Source organism: Phasianus colchicus, chromosome 7, assembly GCF_987193195.1.
Source record: "Phasianus colchicus chromosome 7, bPhaCol1.hap1.1, whole genome shotgun sequence".
NCBI classification, from domain to species: domain Eukaryota; kingdom Metazoa; phylum Chordata; class Aves; order Galliformes; family Phasianidae; genus Phasianus; species Phasianus colchicus.
Window position 1 is genome coordinate 19,675,263 of NC_143442.1, and position 19,435 is coordinate 19,694,697.

The following is a 19,435-nucleotide window of genomic DNA, read 5'->3' on the forward strand; positions in this document are numbered from 1 at the left end:
ACTTAGTGACTCGAAAATGTTCATCACACTAATACTCCTAGAGAACATTCACCCTGCCAATATAAATATTATAGACATTACTTGTATTTTAATAAATATTCTATATATAGGTACACTGCAAAAAGTCTATAATCTTAAATAATAGGAACAAGTAATTTGATATTTTTCCACGCCAAAGTCAAAAAATATTTGAAATTGTATCTGGAGATTATTTTAAAAAATTCTGTACAAAAAGTAAAACTGAAACAGTCCTTTCCAGTGCAACACCACAATTTTAAACAAATGAAATCAAGCACCAAGGGCCATGTGTCTGAATTTGTTTCTAAAAGGTAGTGTTCCTGAAGATATCCATTAAACAAGTGAAATCTCATGTGCTTTACTATGCTACCTCATGAAGCTGCTGTGATTTAAAAATCACTTGTGACAACTTTCACTTCTCTCTTTTTCAGAAAACCAAGCAGTTTAGAATAAAAGCCACATAGTTACACTATCGAAAGGACTTTTACAGGTTTGAAAACAAAACAAAACATGAAACACTTCCAAAATATATTTCCTGGGTATTTTGGATTGCAAAACAGAAAAACAAAACAAATCTACAAAGAAAATTCAAATGTATGTACCTTGATAGGAGCTGTTGAGAACTTGACTTTTCGGTCTGGCGCAGGATCTTCCTCTTCAGAAAGTCCAGGAAACTCCTCGTACTCACTGTCATACATATATTCCTCCTCTTCCTCCAAAATTTCGTTGTCTTCAGGGTCTTGGTTCTCTGTATCCCTATAATCATCAAAAGCTGCATTTTCAATTCCAAAAGCACAGAAGCCGTCCCTCTGCTTTTCTCCTTCTTGCTCCTCTTCTTCAGTATCCCCTTCTTGCTGTAGAACATCCTGAACTGGACCATCTTTCGCAGACATCCCATCTCTCACTTCTTCCTGATTGGTTCCATTTCTTTCTGTAAATTCTTCTACTACATCCAAGGAATAACTGCTCCTTTTCCCTTCTTGTATTTGATACTTGAGTGGTTGATCCTCATTAACAACATGACCTTTATCCAAAGCCTCTTTTCCATGCCCTGAGGTTTCATCTTGCACAGACAGCTCCACACAAGTCTCCTCAACAGGGGAAACCTGGGAAAGAATAGTCTCTGTTCTCCACTTTGCCTCCTGACTGGATACACTGCTCATATCCTGTAGGCTTCTCTCCAGTACCGCTTTCTCTCTCTTGTCTTTTTCAAATACTTCACTCAGCCCACCTCTGTCTATCACAGGCACTTTGGTGGATGCAATCTTCTCTGGACTTCTTTCAGCAGTAGTAGATGAATCCAAACTGCAGTGGCTTCTCAAAGGGCCCTGATTCAGGTCATCGTTTTTGGAAATTTCTTTGGAATCTTCAGTATCACTGTCACCTAGAAAGCTTTCCAGCCTCCTAGAAATGGGCCCAGCATTCAAGAAGGAGGTTTTGGAACCATTACTGGGATGCTGTTGCTTCAGCTCACTACCTTGATTTTCAACCTTATCCAGTGCGACTGAAGGACTCGCATCTGTATTAAAATTGAAGTGGTCTGCCACACTGCTACAATCTGAAGCTGAACCATGCCTCCTCTTATCTTCACTTCTTTCACATTTGCTGGGAGAATATCTGTCCACAGAGCTTCGTTGTTTTATATTTCTCTCAAACAGCTTCCTGGTCTCCGAAAATTTTTCTGCCAGGGCAACTTTGTCCAAGTCTGCCTCATCGTTGCTACGAATGATCTTATCAGCAGTAGAAGGCACAGACGACGAATCCACAGGACTGCTGCTGGGGCCAGTATTTGTATTAAGAAGATTGTTCTTTTGGATAATGAGGAAAGATGTGCTACCTGGAGAAGGCCCATGTTCTGCTGCTGTGGCCCGGCTGATTAATTTGGTCTCAGCAGGTGGACTACTTTCACAAGAGGGTGTGGAAGCAGAGCCTCCCATTTGCAGAAACATACTTTTGATCTTGTGAACTCTATTGCCATAAGTGGCAGCTCTACCTCGACTATGCGGGTCATTTCCCCCTCCATTGGAAGAGGTGCTCAGCTTCTGCTGCAAGCCCATTTTATTGGAAACGCTTTCGGGACTGTTCACTCCATCAAAAGAGCATTTGATAGCGTGGAAGTCAGACTTGTAGGCATTTCGGTGCGGAGAAGCACTTCTTAAAGTCCTTTCCCCTTTGCCCTCAGTTTTCATCATTGTCAGAGAGCACTCCCTCAGCTCCCGCGGAGCAGAAAGGAAAATTCACAGGCACCAAGCTGCCACCCTCCAACGCCGTGCAGAGCAGACCCCGCAGAAGAGCTGCCTTTTCCCCCTCAGCCGGCCTCCACGCTCACGCTCAGACGGGCTGCGCCGGTGCATAAACGGAGAGAAAGAAATCACAGCGCGTGTACGGCCACATCGGATGTTATCTCCGCTGCGGATCACAGTATCCAGAAAGCCATCTGCAAGGGGACGCAGAGTTTTAATTAACTCGGGACCTCGCCAGCGTGTGACACGAATCCCGAACTCGCGTTCCCGGGAGGGAGAGTGGCGCGAGCCCGGATAAAGCCCATTGTGTCCGCCGGGACGCGCGGCCACGGCTGGCGGCGGCCGCCCTCCCGGGCATCGGCCCCGAGGGCTCCGCGGGGCGGCGGCCGTCCCCCGCCCGGCATCCCTCCGCCCGGCGCCGGCTGCCCGGGCCGCGGGGCGGTGGGGCCGCAGCGCGGGGAGGGGGGTGAGGCCGCCGGCCCTTCCTGCCGCCCGAGGAGGCCGGGCCGAGGCGAGGCGAGGCGGAGGGACCCGGGCGCCCGCGGGCCGCCCGGAAGCGAGGGAGCCGCGAGTTTCGGCGGCGGGTCGGAGCTCCCCCCGCCGCGCCAGCGCCTCCGCACCTCGGGGGCCGCCCCGGCACCTCGCCCCAAACTTTCCGAGCCGGCCTACCTGGGGGCGGGGGTCCCGCGGGCTCCTTCCCCTCAGCGCTCCCGGCCGCCCGGCGGCCGCGCGCGCCGCGCCATCATTACCCGCCGCCCCGCGCTCCCCACGCCGCCTTCCGCCCGCCCCCGCGGCCCCGCTCCAAACCGCCCGCCCGCCCCGCGCCGCCTCTCACGCCGCTCAACGCCCTCCTCGGCTCGGCTCCGCGCCTCGGCCCGCCCGCGCGCCGCCTCGCTCCGCTCGCACACAAAGAGAGGGAGCGGCGGGCGCGCCCTCGTTCCTCTCCGCGCGAGGGAAGAGAGGGGCTGGGGGGGCCGAGGGCAGCGCCGGGACGTACCACGCCGCGCGGGCTGCGGGTGATACCATGTCGGTGGGACCGGCGGCCGTTAGCGCGGGGCGGGGCGGCCCGGGGCCGCGAAGGCGTCGAGGCGAGGGGCGGCGGGGAGCGGCCCGGGCCCGGCCCGCCGCACCCTCACCGAAGAACGCGGCCGAGGCGCCGTCCGGGCCGCCCCCGGGGAAGGGCCGCGCGGGATTTTCAAAGCCCCGCGCAGCGGCCGCGGTGTTGACGCCGCTCCCGGCTGAGGGCGTCCCGGCGCGGACGGCCGGAAGTAAAGGGAGCGCCGCATCCACAGACTTCTCTCCCTCCTTCTTCAAATCCGCGCTGTTTTAGCAGAAAGCCCCCTAACGAGCACGTGGCGCCGGGCAGAAATTCTCCCCGCCGGTGCCGAGCGAGAGCCCGGCGGGCAGCGGCGTGTCGGGCGCGGCTCTGCGGGGCCGCCGGGAGCCACGGAGCGCCTCTGCCAGCGGGACTGCGCGTGTCCAACCGCGTTAGTCCAAATTACGGCACGGGCTGCGAGCCATCTCGCGGGGTGCGCGGCTCGGGTTACTGGCCAGAAGCTGCTTCCACGTAGCGTATGTACAAATCGCACACAACGATCAAGAACGCGCCCAAAGAAACCAACAGAATGCCTGGAATCAGGAACTGCCACTAAGTATTAAGAAGAAGAAATGCAAGCAGATTCTGTATTTTTGCCCTGTGGGAATTTCCAAAATTTGAGGTTTCTCATTCCAAATTCAAATAACTGAGTTTCCAGAGTAACAAAAACTTGAGAAGAGCCAAAGTGCATTTCATCTGGTAGTTACCAGACCAGTGGTGAAATTCAGACATTCTTACAGACATCCACACTGGCTTTTTCTAGCGCTTCATTTTTCTAAAACAAAGGGGGTATGGAATTCTTGAGACTTTCTTCCACGTTTTCAAATGTTGCTGGGACAGCGGCGTTCACCAAGACCTGCCTCTAGCAGCCTAAGGTACACCCTGAAGCACTGCTTGAAGTAACGTTCTACAATAAATAGTTTCAATCCAAGAGCAACAAATGTTTCACATGTTGAGAATATGTAGTTCTTACCTAGAACAAAGTAGCAGTGACCTCCCTCCCACATCTCCTGAGACAGTTTTTCCTGGTGCTCCCAGGCTGGGCTGAAGCTGCAAGGCTTCTGCACCATTTCCAGTGCACAGAGCTGTAAGAGAACACAAAGGAAACCTCCTTACACAAAACAAAGTAAATACAGGGTTGTTCTGCAGTTTGAACACTGGGCAAAGACCATTCTGTGAACTGTTTCGGGAGCCTGCCAGCACGTAGGAGGCAGTTCAAAGGAAAACAAAGGCAGAGCTCAGGAACAACTTAATAACAGAGCTCAGCTCCAACCTGCTGAAAGGAAAGTGAGAGGCATTTGCACAAGGTGCTTAAGTGAGGCTGCAGCAGGAACGTACTCTCCTGTTTTGGATTCCTCTGTGCTTCAGGAAGGTGGGATTACAGAGCATAAACATAAACTTAAGTGCACCAAAGATATCTTTATTAGGGGGGAGAGGGGGAGGGAAGTCTTATTCTACACAGGATAAGATATATAGGTTATTTAGGCTAAACCATGCTAGCTAGAAGGGACAAAATTATCAGGATGGACTGGTTTCTAGTGAGGAAAGACCAAACTGTACTCTAGGTGAACTGATATGAAGGAAATAATAGAACTAGTTACAGAAACAATGACTAACAAGATTAGATGAATTCAAGATAAGTACATCTGGAATTTGAGCAAGAAATGCGGGAAGGTGAAGTAGCTTGGGATTTCACCATAGCTAAAACTGCAGTGAAACCCAGGAAGAGCACCCTAGAGATTCAGTCTGCGGAGGTAAAACAATGGTAAATAAGCAAGTGGTTTGCACTGAGTATTTTGTCAATGGAGCATAGTCAGGAAGGACCTTGGCTGCTCAAAATCTTGTGGAAAAGGAACGTGTTGTGGTACATGAATTCATGAACCCAATGAAAACAGACAAAAAGGAAATGGTTTCCAAGAAAAAAGAAAATCCTGTAAACTCAATTGCTCAAACTGCACTGAGGTGAGGTTTGTTTCAGCATTCACTTTGATTCCAAAGGTATATAGACGGAAAATGAATCCAGTGGTCATTAGAGAGTGATGATACCCTTCTGAATGGACGAATGTTCTTGTGACTACTCCTGTCCTGGAGCTGAAGAAGCCTGTCTGAGACAAAACCTTGTCTTCAGCAGTCATTGTAAAACTCGGTTCTCCGAACTCTTACTCTTAAAAACTGTCTGCTTTATCCTCATTGTAGTTTTATCACGTGATTTAAACTGCAGACCCACCAAATATGCATTTAATCTCTGTAATGTGAGTTCCATCAGCAGTTTTAAGCAGAACAAGTGTTTATTTTATATGTTTGCAAAACAAATGGGAATATAAGGATTAAGTGAGCATTCAGAATTTTGCCAGTATTTCTTGTGGATTTTTAAAACTGTTTTTGAAAGAAAATATTTTTCTGTCATAATTAGCATGATATGGAAGTGTTTTAATCATAGTCAGTGTAAGTTGAACAGTAATTCTGAATTTGAATGAGAGCACATTCTAAAAGCCTGAATGACAGTTTTGCAATGTCTGTCACTTGATGTAAGAAAGTAATTTGCAGTTTTAGGAGATCAATTATGTGAAATACAAAACTAAAATAATAAATTAGTTTTAAACCTATTACTTTGTATCTCTTCTTCACAAAAATAAAACACAAAGTCCAAAATGACATCTAAGGGTCAATACCACCTGGTCAATGACAGGAGGAGCAAAAAAAGGAATTCAGAGCAGATGAGAAAAACAAGTGATTTGGTGAAGGCAGTGCAGCAGTGACTGCAGACAGCTACAGAATGAAATCTGCAAGAAAGAAACTCAGGGTATAAAATATGATCAGATCCAAGAAGGGCATTTCCAGTTAAGGGGACAGGCCAGCTAGGCTGCTATACAATACCATGTAAAGTAAGGATGTAATGAGTTCCCGGAAGAAAGCAAAGAGCAAAAAACAGACCACCACTAGTACAAGAATTACAGTATGTGATGGTAAACTAGAACAGATTTTGGAATGGGATTCCCCTAGCAGCTTGCATTTTCTGTAGAACATTACAGTTGCACAGCAGGACCCCAAAGATTACAAGTGTTGTGGATGAAGAAACGCTTGAAAGACAGGAGCTAATTAAGTTTCACTCAGTTCCATTCAAATTGTGCTGGATAACTTGGTAATTACTCTGCTGCGTGCCAACAGCACCACAGAGAAAGCCTGAAACATCAGTGTATTTGTCTTTGCTATTGTATATGATGATATATATGTTCAATATTTCATTTCATTTCTAAAACTGCAGTCCCAGTGTTTGGGGTAAGTTACTGCCTGTTCTGTGTTTTGCTTCTTCTTCCTCAAGTTGAAATGGAGCCGAAATGTCAAACAGCAATCTGGATGGTTTATTCTTGGTTTTTCCTGCTATTGTCACCTCTGAGCCTTCCCCATTCTCCCATTCCTTTGTTTTCAGATGTCACATGAGCCAAATTATGAAGAAAAAGCCTTTCTTCAGTAAGCATAACCGTGCTTACTAAAGAATGGCATATTTGATAGGTCTGAAAGAAAAAAAGAAAAAATGCGCCATTATAGTACAGGCCCTAATAAGAGTTTTATTTTTAAAATTTGCAAGTACATTAAGAAAATACTTTGTTGCAAGCAGACTTCAGTTAGAAAGCTATTATGGTGATTTCTGAGTACTGACGCTATGAGCTAAGTGTCAGTACTCAACACTCAAGTTGTCAGCTTTCATGGTTGTCATTTCTGCCTCATAGCAGAGCTGACCTCTCCAATTCCCAAACTGTCTGTTGTGCTAAGCTCCAAGGAGAGGCAATTCTGTTCAATAATATACATCAGTGCCTATCTAATGTATTAATTTTCATGAATCAGTACTTCATTTGCCACTTGCTGACTAAGAGCTGGGCCCTTTAGGGGCAGGGTTGTCTGCAGAATGGTAAATCCAGTTAGTAACTAGTTCTGTCTTCCTCCTACAGCCCACCCAGCGTGTTGTTTCTCAGAAATCCTGTGAATTAATGCCCTGACTAATATTCTGGCCACAGAACCACAAACGGTAAATGAAGGTTGATGGAACAGCACTGAAACCTGCATTGAGCACTACTGGCCTGCCAGCACATTAGTAATGATTTCTGCAAGCTAACATTACTTTACCTCACAGCTCCAAAGCACATTGGAGAAAACGCTAGAAGAATCTCTTGAGTCCTGAGTCTACAGAGCCTCCTACACCATTAAGGTAAAATAGCAGCAGTTGAATTTCACAGCTGCTTTTGAAAAAAAAAAAAAAAAAAAAAAAAAGCTTGACTAGAAAACGCTTGTGATTTTGTGATTTTCCTCACCTTACAAACCACATTCCTGAGGCATCCAAACTCTCAGAGCCACTTGCCACACTGGCAAACTCATGAAAAAGAAAAAAAAAAAAAAGCAGCAGGGAATGTGAAGAAATGATGCCGTTGTAGAATTCTCTGAACACTGGTTTGAGAACATACCAGGTTTCTCAAGCATAGTAAGCAAATGTTAGCGTGACAAGGAGGCAGGGGGTCTTAATAAGAGCCAACCCACTGAATGCTTTTCGAGCAGAAAAATCCCTCAGTGCATTTTTTGGCTTGATAACCAGAGTACTGATGACATGGTTTAATTGAATTTACAGGAATTTAGCAAATAAAGTTCATGACTATTGTCTATTTCACCAATTTCCAAAGCAACAAAGCACATGCTGTCACATTGCCTGCATGTTTCTGAGTATCTCCTACTCTGCGAAGACTTTTGAAAAATGGCCAGCTGGTTCAACCAGATTTGACACTGGCTAAGACTTTCCAACAATAATTATGTTCCAACAAGTTTTGTAAAAACAGGCAGCCAGAGAGAGGAGGAAGAGTAAGACCTGGTAAGATCAGTCAATGGAAAGGTAAGAGATCGCTCCTTACAAGCCACTGGAGAATCCTGCACAAGTCACACAGGAGGAAAACCTGATGAATGTATCAGTCATAAGAAAAGCCTCATTTTGAAGTTGTATCTTTTTAAAAGTGGAAGTCAGTCACACAGTGGGAGGATAAACAATATCTTTAATTCTGGACTTCACAGCACAATTTCTTATTCAGAAGCATTAGTTTCTGTTTGGCCAAGCAGTTTTTATACAAAACCCAAAGTGTTTCTGTAAAATCTCTTATTTTAATAATAATCAAGAAAGCTATGAGAATTATTTGAAATAAGTCCTGCTCACACAGTTACACGCATTTAAAAAAGAATAAAGAACATCTATGTTGTTTCATGGCATGACGAGGAACTCGTTCTGTTAAAACGCCTACCCAGAAGACATATATGCTTATGTACACCTAAAAAGGCACTTAAAAACGTATTTTTGGGTTATAAGATAACCTCATACACTTTGACAGGCTCTCCTTACAAAGTATCTTAATTTTAACCTTCATATTTCGCAGTCCGTCTGAAAAACAGACACATGTATGCAGAGATTGTTTAGATTATAATTTGAAGCCAAACCAACGTACCTTGAAAGCAAACTAGAAACTTTATAACTGCTTAGTTTTTAAACTGAACTAGCACATCAGAAAGTGAAAAAGGAAGAAGTACAATCTCACAGATTAGTAAATTGTTTCCTTGAGTTACTTACAATTTCAAATAAATAAGGCAGTATTTTGAAATTCTGTCAGTACAGGAACCCCTTAACATTTCCTAGACTTAGCATATTGAAAAAAACCAAACCAACTAACCATCGACTAATAATATCACAAAAGCAGGAGAGAAGTATGAAGTGAATTCAGGTTCAAAAATTCAGTTAGCTTCTTTAATAAGTAAGGCTGAGTTATGTGAGCAATAATTGTGGAAAATAACACAAAAATGAAAGGTGGAGATAAAAACAGAAGGTACAATTTAGATATATACTATACATAACAAAACAGAAACAAAATAATTTAGATCTGTTATGTACCAGGAAAATTTTTTAGTATGATGGAAGGAACTATCAAGAAAACATGCCATTTCCAAGCTTTCTCTAGACAGAAAAGAGGAATCAGATGCCCACTGCAAGATGTATCTGCAGTTATGCTAGATGAGTAAGCAAATGGCATTATAAGAAAAAAAGATAGAGAAGCACTTTATGTAAATACTAAATTCTCATCAACATTTTCAGAGAAATTATTATTATCAGAGAATCTGTAAAATAGCTTTAAGGGTGTATATATATGTGCGTGTCTATACATATAAACAACAGTAGTCAGAGCTAATTTTGGAAAGTTCAACTAAAAACATTCAGTTTTTCCTTGGAAAATAAGTCCTCATTTAAAAAAATTTTAGAGGACAAAATAACTGTAAAGAAAATTCTTTACATTAAGACAGATTTTTTTTAAAGAAAAATGTGAGAAAACCTATTTCACTTAAGCTGTTTTTTTTTTTCTCATTTCTAATTTAGCTTTTGAATCCAATGACACATTGTCCAGATCTAGCAAGAAATAACTATCTTATGACTGAAGTCTTTCCTACCATAACCCCTAAAGTAAGAGGCAAAAAGAAACCAACACCCTCCAAATCCAAGCAAAAAAGTAATCTCTCAGAAGTAATCACCAAGGTTTGCACTACCGTTATGAACTATGACTGAAAAAATACATTGTGGGAGAGCAATTTCCTCTTCAGTGCCTGGTGAATAGCAGGCACTACCGCTTTCTGAACTGCAGAGATGTGCCAGCCACCTGTTCGAAGGTATTATCTCATTTGAAAATTTCTGTCAGATGTTTGTATTCAAGTGTCACTCAGAATCGTTCAAAGAACTTCATTATCTGCTGGTGGGTTATCACTGTTTCAATGCTACTACTAGGGGACTCATCTTGACAGCTGACTGACTGATTAAATTAGACACATTTAAGATGTATATCAGTACCCTGTGGAAAGATAAACAAAGTGCCCATTCCTTTTATTGGTAGGTGGAAGCTCCTAGTTTAAGGGGAGCTGAAACCAGCCTGGCTGATTTCCTAGATTTCACAGCTGGAGCTACTTCAGAATTACATTCCTAGGCTTTCCGACTGCAAAGCTGCTGGCTTATTTTGTGCTTATTTTTGGAGCAGAAGAATGAGAGGCTATTCACAATGGCTTTTTAATTTAGGAAATACCATTAACAGGTTACTACACTAAGGGACTTTCAAATAAATGTGCTCTGGAAACAAAAGATTGCTCCTGGAACATTATTTACATTATTTTCTAAATATAAAGGCCATATTCTTGTAGTAAAAGCCAGTGTAGACATGCCCACATAACATTTGTTTCCGTATCTTTACTTAAGAAGTGCTGTAGTTCTACTAGTGGCCATAAAAAAAATTATCCCTTCAAAAGATTCTGTCCTGGCCTTCAATGCCCCTTTACATCCCTATCCTTAATATTTCCCATTATCATTTTAATTAAGGAAAGCATCTCAGGGATTAATCTGAAGCACACTCAAATCACTGAAAAATCACTTTCCTCTTGAAATAAGTGTGCTTTTGGTGAGGTTTGGGTCTGTTTAACAACACATGCATACTCAGTTGGCATATCTTTGCCTCCAAGCCAGCACTGGACAAGTGTTTATCCATCACTGATGCAATCTAGAACAGTGAGCTGGAGAAGTAGCAGCAATCCGCCGGCACTCAGAGGGCAAGTCCCAAACGTAACAGCAAGGGAAGAAAAGCTGGGTGGCTGTCAAGCACGCTGAATCACAGGAAATTAAAGAGAGCTTCAATTTTGTTATAGACTTTCCCCACACTGGACTTTAAGCTTCTAATCATGGAGCTAAATCAAGGCTGAGCCTGGAAAGTAATACTTTAATATGGTCATAACAACTACAGTTAAGGTTACAGAAAAGCTGATTACAGCGACTTGTTTTAAACATGAAAATAAAACCACAGAGCTGCTCACATGGATGTCTTATGGGATGAGTGAGTACAGAAAACATCACAAGATGTAACAGGAAGGACAGTAGAATCAACTAGAATCAATTGTGCCTCAAGGCACAATCTAGCTCTGATGTTTTTGTTAAACCTCTAGCTCTGGGTATGTATTCACACCCCAAACACCAGACAGCTGGTGATCAGAGCCCTGTGGTGAAGCATGCTAGCAAAATAAATTATACTGTGTTTGTAATCACGTCTTTCCAAGGAGTGGTATTTAATGAGACTTTAGAGGTGTCTGTCTCAAAACTTAGACCTACCAGTAAAGAGCAAGTCCTAGTGTGCTGCTCATCTATCCTATTTCCATGTCAAAGAACAACCTAATGTGCCTTTGCAAAGGCTGCTTTAACGATAGGGATGTGCACTGGAGGATTTTGGCAGTGAATCTTTCCAAAGAGTCTTTCCCCAGTACTTGGGCTGACATACCATACTACTGAGCTTATTTAAGCAGCTGCCAATTTCTTAATATCAAAAATAGAAAAAAATTCCTCATTCCAAAGCCTGTAAGTTTTGTTTTTTTTTTTTCCCAAAATCACCTCTGTCTGAGATGTTAACCAGGCAACATTCAGCTTTGCAGTAATAACAGCTCAATAACTTGTCTACTCATGCTTTAATTCTTTGAGAAATAAGGAACTTTTTTTCATACTGTTTTCAACATTTATTTTCTGTCCTGAAAAGCTTTTGAAGACAGCCTAAAATTAGAATTTTAAATGAATAAAAAGTACGTTGAGAAATGCATGGATCATTTCACATTCATTGGTTTGATTTTTTTTTTCCTGCATTGTGAGAGCTTTGCACACAAGGATCCAAGTCCCAAGTTGTCAGAAAGGATAAAAAAATCAGTTCCAGAAAACAAGCATAACCCTTAAAATCTATTCCAAAAACAGTATCTTTGAGGCCTGTGGAAAAGAAGTTGCATTGAAATAAATAGCAACATGCCATACTCTATAACAAATGAAGCTGCTTTTACTTAACATTCAGATGTTCAAAATGTTAACTCTGCTAGAATTAGACTCTCCACATTTGGCCTCACTGTGTAATTGGGCTCCTCTGTGAGCCACTAAGACATTCTGCAAACTGTTTACATTCTGAAACTAAAAAAATTGCACAGAAATTCTTTAAGTCACCGCCCCTTCGAAATAAGACACTGTGACTCAAAACTCCTTCAATCAGTGCAAACATACTTAGTCACATAGTTGTGGTGATAAGATCTGTGAGAAGCTATAATCAACCATGGCTGTGGCCCTTGCTGCATTTCCTGCATCTTGTAGCCTGTTCACTAACCTTGCCTTTCTGTAAGTTGCTTCTGGTGCTTCTAACACTGACCAAGGCATCAGGATAAAAAATCAGATCACTCTTTTCTTCTCACTTTAAAATTAATTGAATTAGATACACTAAATAAGAAAACCTCCATTCAGAACCAGATGATTTTTTTTCAAACAGTTAATTAATAAGGAAAACTTCAATCACTGAAAAACTACCAGCTTCCCATGGCAGTTATTTCTGCCTCTGATGCTGTTATACAGGGGAAAAGCAGTTTTGGAATATATCCCTGCAAAGGAGCACTTAGATACAGATTTGGTTTAAAGTCAATATGTACATCTGGATTGTCTTTCTTGGGTTTACAAAGTCTCTGGTCTAAGGAGCAGATTTTCATATCTATATTTTCATATAGCATGAAAATCTACTCAAACACTATTTTACCCAGCAGGTGCAGCCACCAAAATGGCCTCATCACATCTCAATGAAAACTGTCATTCCATAGAACACATTCCAATATACTTTCTAAATTTTTCTATGTGTCACATAGCTTCATTTTTTATCTTCATCAAAACCTGTATTTTACCCAATTTTGGAGGTTTCTTTCTGTTATGCAGTCTTTTCATTAGCCTGTCTAGACAACAATGTGAGGTCATCATCATACCATCTGTTAAACTTGTTTGGCTTTGTGTGTTCACAACTCGTTTCAGTTCAGATGTTACTAGAACATCCTTACAAATGAGGGCAAACCAGTCTAAATCATATTTCCCAAGCAAACTACCAGTAATAGATCTACTATTGCAGAGAACAGTACTATTTAATGGCATACTGTTAAATCATAGCTTTATTACAGATGTATTTAGAATCCATTTCAAGCTGATCTTACAATATCTTCATTTTCATCAAATCAACATACTATGGATGAAATGAAAAATGATCTTCCTGTTTCTACATTGCTTATGTACTAAATTTTGCAACCTTAATACTTATAAAGTAAGACAGATTACTTTGCACAAAATATCAAATATGTAGTCACCTCTCTTTGATCTGATTAGTGCCGAGACATCTCATCCCACATACATTAGAAATAAGATTATCTAGATAGAAATTTAAGAATGCTGGCATTCTATTTCTTGACCTTCTGAGCTAAGTTGCAACAATAACAAAAAGAAAAAAAGCAACTAAAATTTGACGTGCTCTGCAATAAGGAGATCAATAGGTATTTCCTGTTTACAACTTCATCCAGGTTCACCCTTCTGCAGGTACATTTGAAATATTTATTCATCCACCACTGGCAGATAATTCAGCAACAGAAGTGGAACTTCTTCTGCACTTGTTACTCCTGCTCTATTCTGGAATGACAATTTGCAAAATGAGTTCATTTCCCATTCTCATTTGAGCTTTTTAAAAATCTCTTAAAAATCTGATCTAATATCACAGAGCATGAGAGAAGATGGTTTTTGGATAATGCAATGAAATATACTCATTAGCCTCTTAGGAGTACATTAGTGGTTGCACTAAGACCACTGAAGTGTTTTCAAGACTAAACATGAGCCAAATAATAACAACTTCAATTTTTCAAAGGAATTTCCTGGGCCTACAGATGAGAAGACTTTCTTATGTATAAAGAGGTATTTAGCACTACTCTTCACAGAGAACAAAAAAGCCACTGCTGTCTTCTCTATTCTCTCTAACATTTGTAATTTGTAACCACCAGTGACACAAGAATCTGTCTTATGAGTTCTCATTCCTCTTGCATTTGCACAGAATGATGCAGAAATAGCCTTTGCAATGACATACCTATTGCTACGTGCCCACTGTCCTCTTACACTATTCCCCAGGCATCTGCTGTTGGCTATCGTCAGAAACAGGATACTGATCATCTGCTACTGGCTATTGTTGGAGTCAGGATCCTGAGATGATCTCATGAAGTTATTCTGGTGTTTCGCCATTCCCTGGGTTTTTGAAATGTTGTTCTTCAAATAAAAAATATATGCTGGGTTAGCAAAACAAGCTGGGATGAGAGGGGATGACTTGAGGTAGAACTTACCCTATGTTGATTTTGAGTGAACACTTAGGCAAAGTTTTTAAGACCTACAACTAGAAGTGCACGAAGGTGCAAGTACAGAGCCAGACCAATACACAAGAGTCAAATAATGTATAGGTGGATATTCTTAGCTAACCTAAGTGAATCCAAAGACGTACACTCCAACAGGAAATAATCTGTTCAGATTGTAGACTGTTCAGGTAGAGATTAAGATGAGAAAAAGGAGTGAATTCACATAAAAGTCAGCATGTTTGAGTGACAAGGAATTATTTAATTTACAGTACTGGTACAAATGAGGAGAAATGCTTGTAATCTGAGAACAGATTACAGAAGAAAAAGCTAGATTTTGACATTCTTATCAACTTGGAATTGTAACTTGCACACGCCAGTTCATAATCTCACTCAGACGAGGTGAGAGGGAAGGCATTGCTTAGTGCATGTTGTAAAGGCAGCAGTTCTGAGGGCCACTCTGTTCTCAGGGCCAGCATGAACTGATACCGTTTTTAGGAGGCTGTGATTTTCAACTGGCAGGAAATGAATGAAATGAGGGGGGAAAAAAAATTGATTTTATGCCAGTGTCTGGGATATCAGTTCTGCCAACTGACTGTCATCTACTAGTAGCAGATGTGCTATAAAAAGAGATGAAATTTATTGTTAGCATGTTGCTTGACAGCCAAAGCCAATTACAGAATGAAGAATTGAGCCTTTTTAATAAAAGAATTTGCATATGGAAATTACATGTATTTCCATATAGTGATAAGTATTTTCAAGCTGCTTAAAAGAAGGCTTGACTACACTCATTTTATGTTAGTATGCATTAGCATAACTCCCTACTTCATGCACAGTGTAGAATTTTTCAGTACAATGTTTGAGTCTGATAGTTAATTTCTCACTGGCCATACATTACGCTTCACAAATGTTTTCCAAGAGAGAATACATTTTTATACCACATATTAAAAGCATGCAATTATTGTCAGAGAGAGATTTTTTAGCACTACAAAAAGTGCTGGTATTTCTTGTTTGAAAAATACCTAACATCTTGTTTGAAAAACAGGCCTTGAAAATACGAGTAAAAAAAACCCAACAAACTAAAATGAATCCTTAAGTCTGGTGAAGAGAAGACTGAAGGAAGGCATAATAACTGTTTTCAAGGATAGCATTACACTACTTATTTCTTGTCCTCCGCTTAGTGGGTATGATAACATGCTAAAAGCAGCAAGGAAGACTTGGATTATATGCCATGGAAAGCTTTCCAATAGACAGAAATTGCGGAGCACACGAATAGAATGTCTAGGGAAATAATGGCAACTTCATTGCTGAAGTTTTTTTTTTTTTTTAAGAACTTGCAATATAAGCATCTTTTAGAGTGCTTTAGGGAAAACCAATTATATCTGGGACAGGAGATCAAACATGTGACTTCTCTTGGCCTCTCCAGCATTGATTTTCTGGAACCCTTTGAGGAGTCCCAGTAGCTCCCCACCAGAGTAACTGTGAACTGCTAACTGCAAACAAAATGCAGAGTATACTTTGGCTGTTTTGGTGCAGCCTCCCAGGCAAAACACTCCTATGTCTGACCTCACCAGGCAGGTGAGCCAAAGTCAGTGCAGCTGCAGTACATTCTTCTTTCCCAAACGAGTCTAAGATACTCTAAATTCATTGCTAAAAGCCAGTCTGATCATCTCACTCTCCAGTTACTGCCAAATCCTGTACTCCAGCTTCACAAATGCAGGTTTGCTACACTCAGTGTGTTCTGAAAGCCACTGCGAGGGCCACTTTCCCAGCCTGCTGCTTTGACTGTGGCCCTCAGTCACTGCTCCTACGTGATGACTCTGTTCATTTCAGCCAGCAAAGTATCCATAAACCCCAAGGCAGAAATCATCTCTATTCTGTGTCCACTTGTCATGCTGAGGCTCTGAAGTGTGAATGTAATTAACAAAACAAGAGTGGAATAATAATATTAGATAGTAACGCATGGAGGTTTTTTTGTTTGTTTTTGTTATTCATTTACTCTGGGGTGATATATTTTCAGATAAGAACTATTCAATATTTGCACATTTTTTCAACTACTTGCTCAATAAATGAGAAATTCACTGCAAACTGATGAAAAAATAAGAAATGAAAAGGAAAGTATTTGTTAGATAACCTCTGCCTTTAGGCAGGTTCTTGTGATGCATTTTCAACCAGAATTAATTTCCAACAAAGGTTTCTATTTGTAAATAACTCCTAAGACTGGCTGGGGAGTGGTATAAGAGGAGAGGAGTAGGCATGAACAAAAGAGGCTTTTATTTTCAGAGAAAATTTTGGATGTTTTTCAACTTTTACTTAAAACCTTTTTTTTTTTTTTTGTGTCTGTAAGGGGTTTTTCTTTTTTTTCTTTAATAATGAAAACTCAGCTTTCAAAAGATGAGAGATACATTTTAGAAAAAACTAAAATACTAATGAGAGTAGACTGCCACTGAAGAGCAGATTTGATAGCAAATATTGGACCCCACATTTCAGGACAATCTCTGAGGAATTTTTTTCCATTTTCAACGCACGTTGCCACTACTTTTGCCTTTGCCCACTAGCATGGACTAGAAAACACAACACTGCCGTTGTGTCTTCCTCAAGGTGCCCAGCCTCTGGTGTGCTTTGAGTAGCTGAAATATGGCAGCACTGCACTGAAATAGCAGTCACATATGACTTTTTGAATTTCCAAAATATAACTCTGCTTTTGCTCCCTAAGATAAGTATTGTAACACTAAAATAATATGTTCCAAAAGAGACTCCAGAAAAAGCTACTCTGCCAAATAACTCTGTGAGATTATTTTTTCCAGGGTAACATCATTCTTTGCAGGTCTATGAGACCTATGCTTATCACTTGGAGAGTATCACTCGACTCTCTCCCCTGCTATCCCTACACAGTAGCCCCTCCTATGGAAAAATATAATTTTACTACCTCTCACTGATTTAGCTGGATACGGCTTCAAAATGAAATGCAGGCTGACTGTAACACTCTGTTCCAGCTGATTCATTCTGTTTTGCATGAGAAGCACTGGGAAAATCACTAACACTGTGAAGCCTTCATGTAGTACGCAGACATCTTTGTTTATGTCACAAATTTGATGTGAAGTGGAAGCAAATGAAAAGCAAGGAAAATGGGTGGATATGTAGGTTAGAGCAACCAAAACAGTCACAAACTGACTGCAGTTGATAGTCTGTCCTACTGCTCCATTCACATTGACTTTTAGGGTAAGGAGTGCAATATTTGGTCCAATTTGAGAAGGCTGGGCTTCCAACCTCCTGATATGTGGATAGTAACAAGCTGCCATTACTTTTTACATTTGAAAAGAAAAAGTGAATAATACCTGGAAGGCGGGAGGTGGAGAGGAAGTATTCCATTATTCAGGTTGCCCTTAGCTGCTGTAAAAATGCTAGGTCAAAGAACAACGTGAAAAAAAATACTCTTATTAAATGGCAAACAAGCTTTCAAATTAAGAGGTGTGTGAACTTAATTAGTGAGAAAGCTCAGTGGATGCCTTGGGAAGAAAACGCACCAAAATGCCCAATTTCTTGGTGTTTTGACCAAAGTGCTAAAAGTTTCTGGAGTGACTTACACCCTTTCTAACCTGAGTAAACTTATCTTGCTTTTTGGGATACGTTTATGTTACTAAACAACAGTAAATTGTATAATATAACAGAAGTTTTGTTGCAGTTGTTGGAAAAGTGAGCATTTGTGGGTTTTGTTTTGTTTTACTAGCAAGTCAGCATAATACACAGTCAAGGGGGGAGAAGATTCCCCTCCCCAATCCAAAACCAGAGCAAGTTGTCATAGCATACTCCTTATGTGGCAATGGATTTTAAAATCAATTATTTGTGTTAATAATTAAAAAGAATTTAAGATGGCTACAGTTTAACATAGATTTAAGCAGGCCTTTGTGGCTAACAAACAATGTGCGTATTCAACACACACAGAACACAAGTATGCATGCCCAATTACAGAAGAACTAACTTTGAATAGAAATTTCCAAACATAAAACACATTAGCAAAATTAAACCATTTTATAACCAATTTCTGACTGTGACGCAAATTTTCATAATGAAAAGAAAAAGGGGGGAGGAATACAAGACTCAGAAGAACAAGTCAGAAGCTGATCTGGTGCTGGCAAATATCCAGAATGTTATAATTGATTTTGGTATAACTGAGATTAGAAACTCTCCCACGTAGTACAATAAATTGGCCCAGGAGATGAGAAATATAATTCCAACTCATTTTGCGATGGCTATGTGATAACACTGGTGAGCTGTGCAAAAAGCTTGGTAAGCATTATGCTGTGCACAACCATATAAAAATAAATCCTCAGAGCAGCTGACATTTGATGAAGGAGATTGAATTCAACAAAGTATCTTTACATCTGAGTAGGAGGCAACAGGCACAGCCTCTTTTCCAAACAGCTCCAGGATGCTAAACAACACTGATGGGATGCAAAGACGCTGAGCATGGAAGAAAGATTTCTGTGTTCTTTTTGCGGAATGCGAAGTGCAACCAAGCCAGTCATTTCATTTTGTATTATCTCAAGTCAACGTGTTACTTTCTTTTGAGACACCCACTGGCAGTGAAAAATGCACAGTGGCTGTCTGAGTTGGGTGGTAGGAAGAGTGAGGCTTATTAACATTTAAATAGATCTATCTGAGCAGTAAAATGGATATGCTAAGTAAATGGGTGGGCCAAGGAAACTGATTCTACCAAGTGGACTAAGACAACAAAGGATCACCTGATGAAGATGATGAGAGTCAGCTTTCAAAAACAATTAGAGCTTATAGAAGGAAGTGTCACCCATTATTTTGGGTAAAAGATGCAGCACCAGTAATTTATATGATAGACAGC

At 41.1% G+C, this 19,435-nt stretch overlaps 1 protein-coding gene across 11 annotated transcripts in view; it reads right to left on the reverse strand.

The window, feature by feature from the left end:
• The window catches only part of LOC116232851 (neurabin-2-like), a 113,194-nt gene that overhangs the window by 38,096 nt on the left and 55,663 nt on the right, over positions 1-19,435 (reverse strand). For 6 of the 11 annotated variants that reach the window (XR_016468267.1, XM_090144024.1, XM_090144023.1 and 3 more), the window contains 2 exons: positions 4,331-4,442; positions 621-2,455 (listed from right to left, as the gene is read on the reverse strand). Coding sequence is in view for 10 of the 11 variants with exons in the window: in XM_090144024.1 (XP_090000150.1) it covers positions 621-2,210 (1,590 nt within the window). In the remaining variant the exon portion in view is untranslated. The other 5 variants (XM_031599460.2, XM_031599465.2, XM_090144025.1 and 2 more) reach the window with 5 other exon arrangements.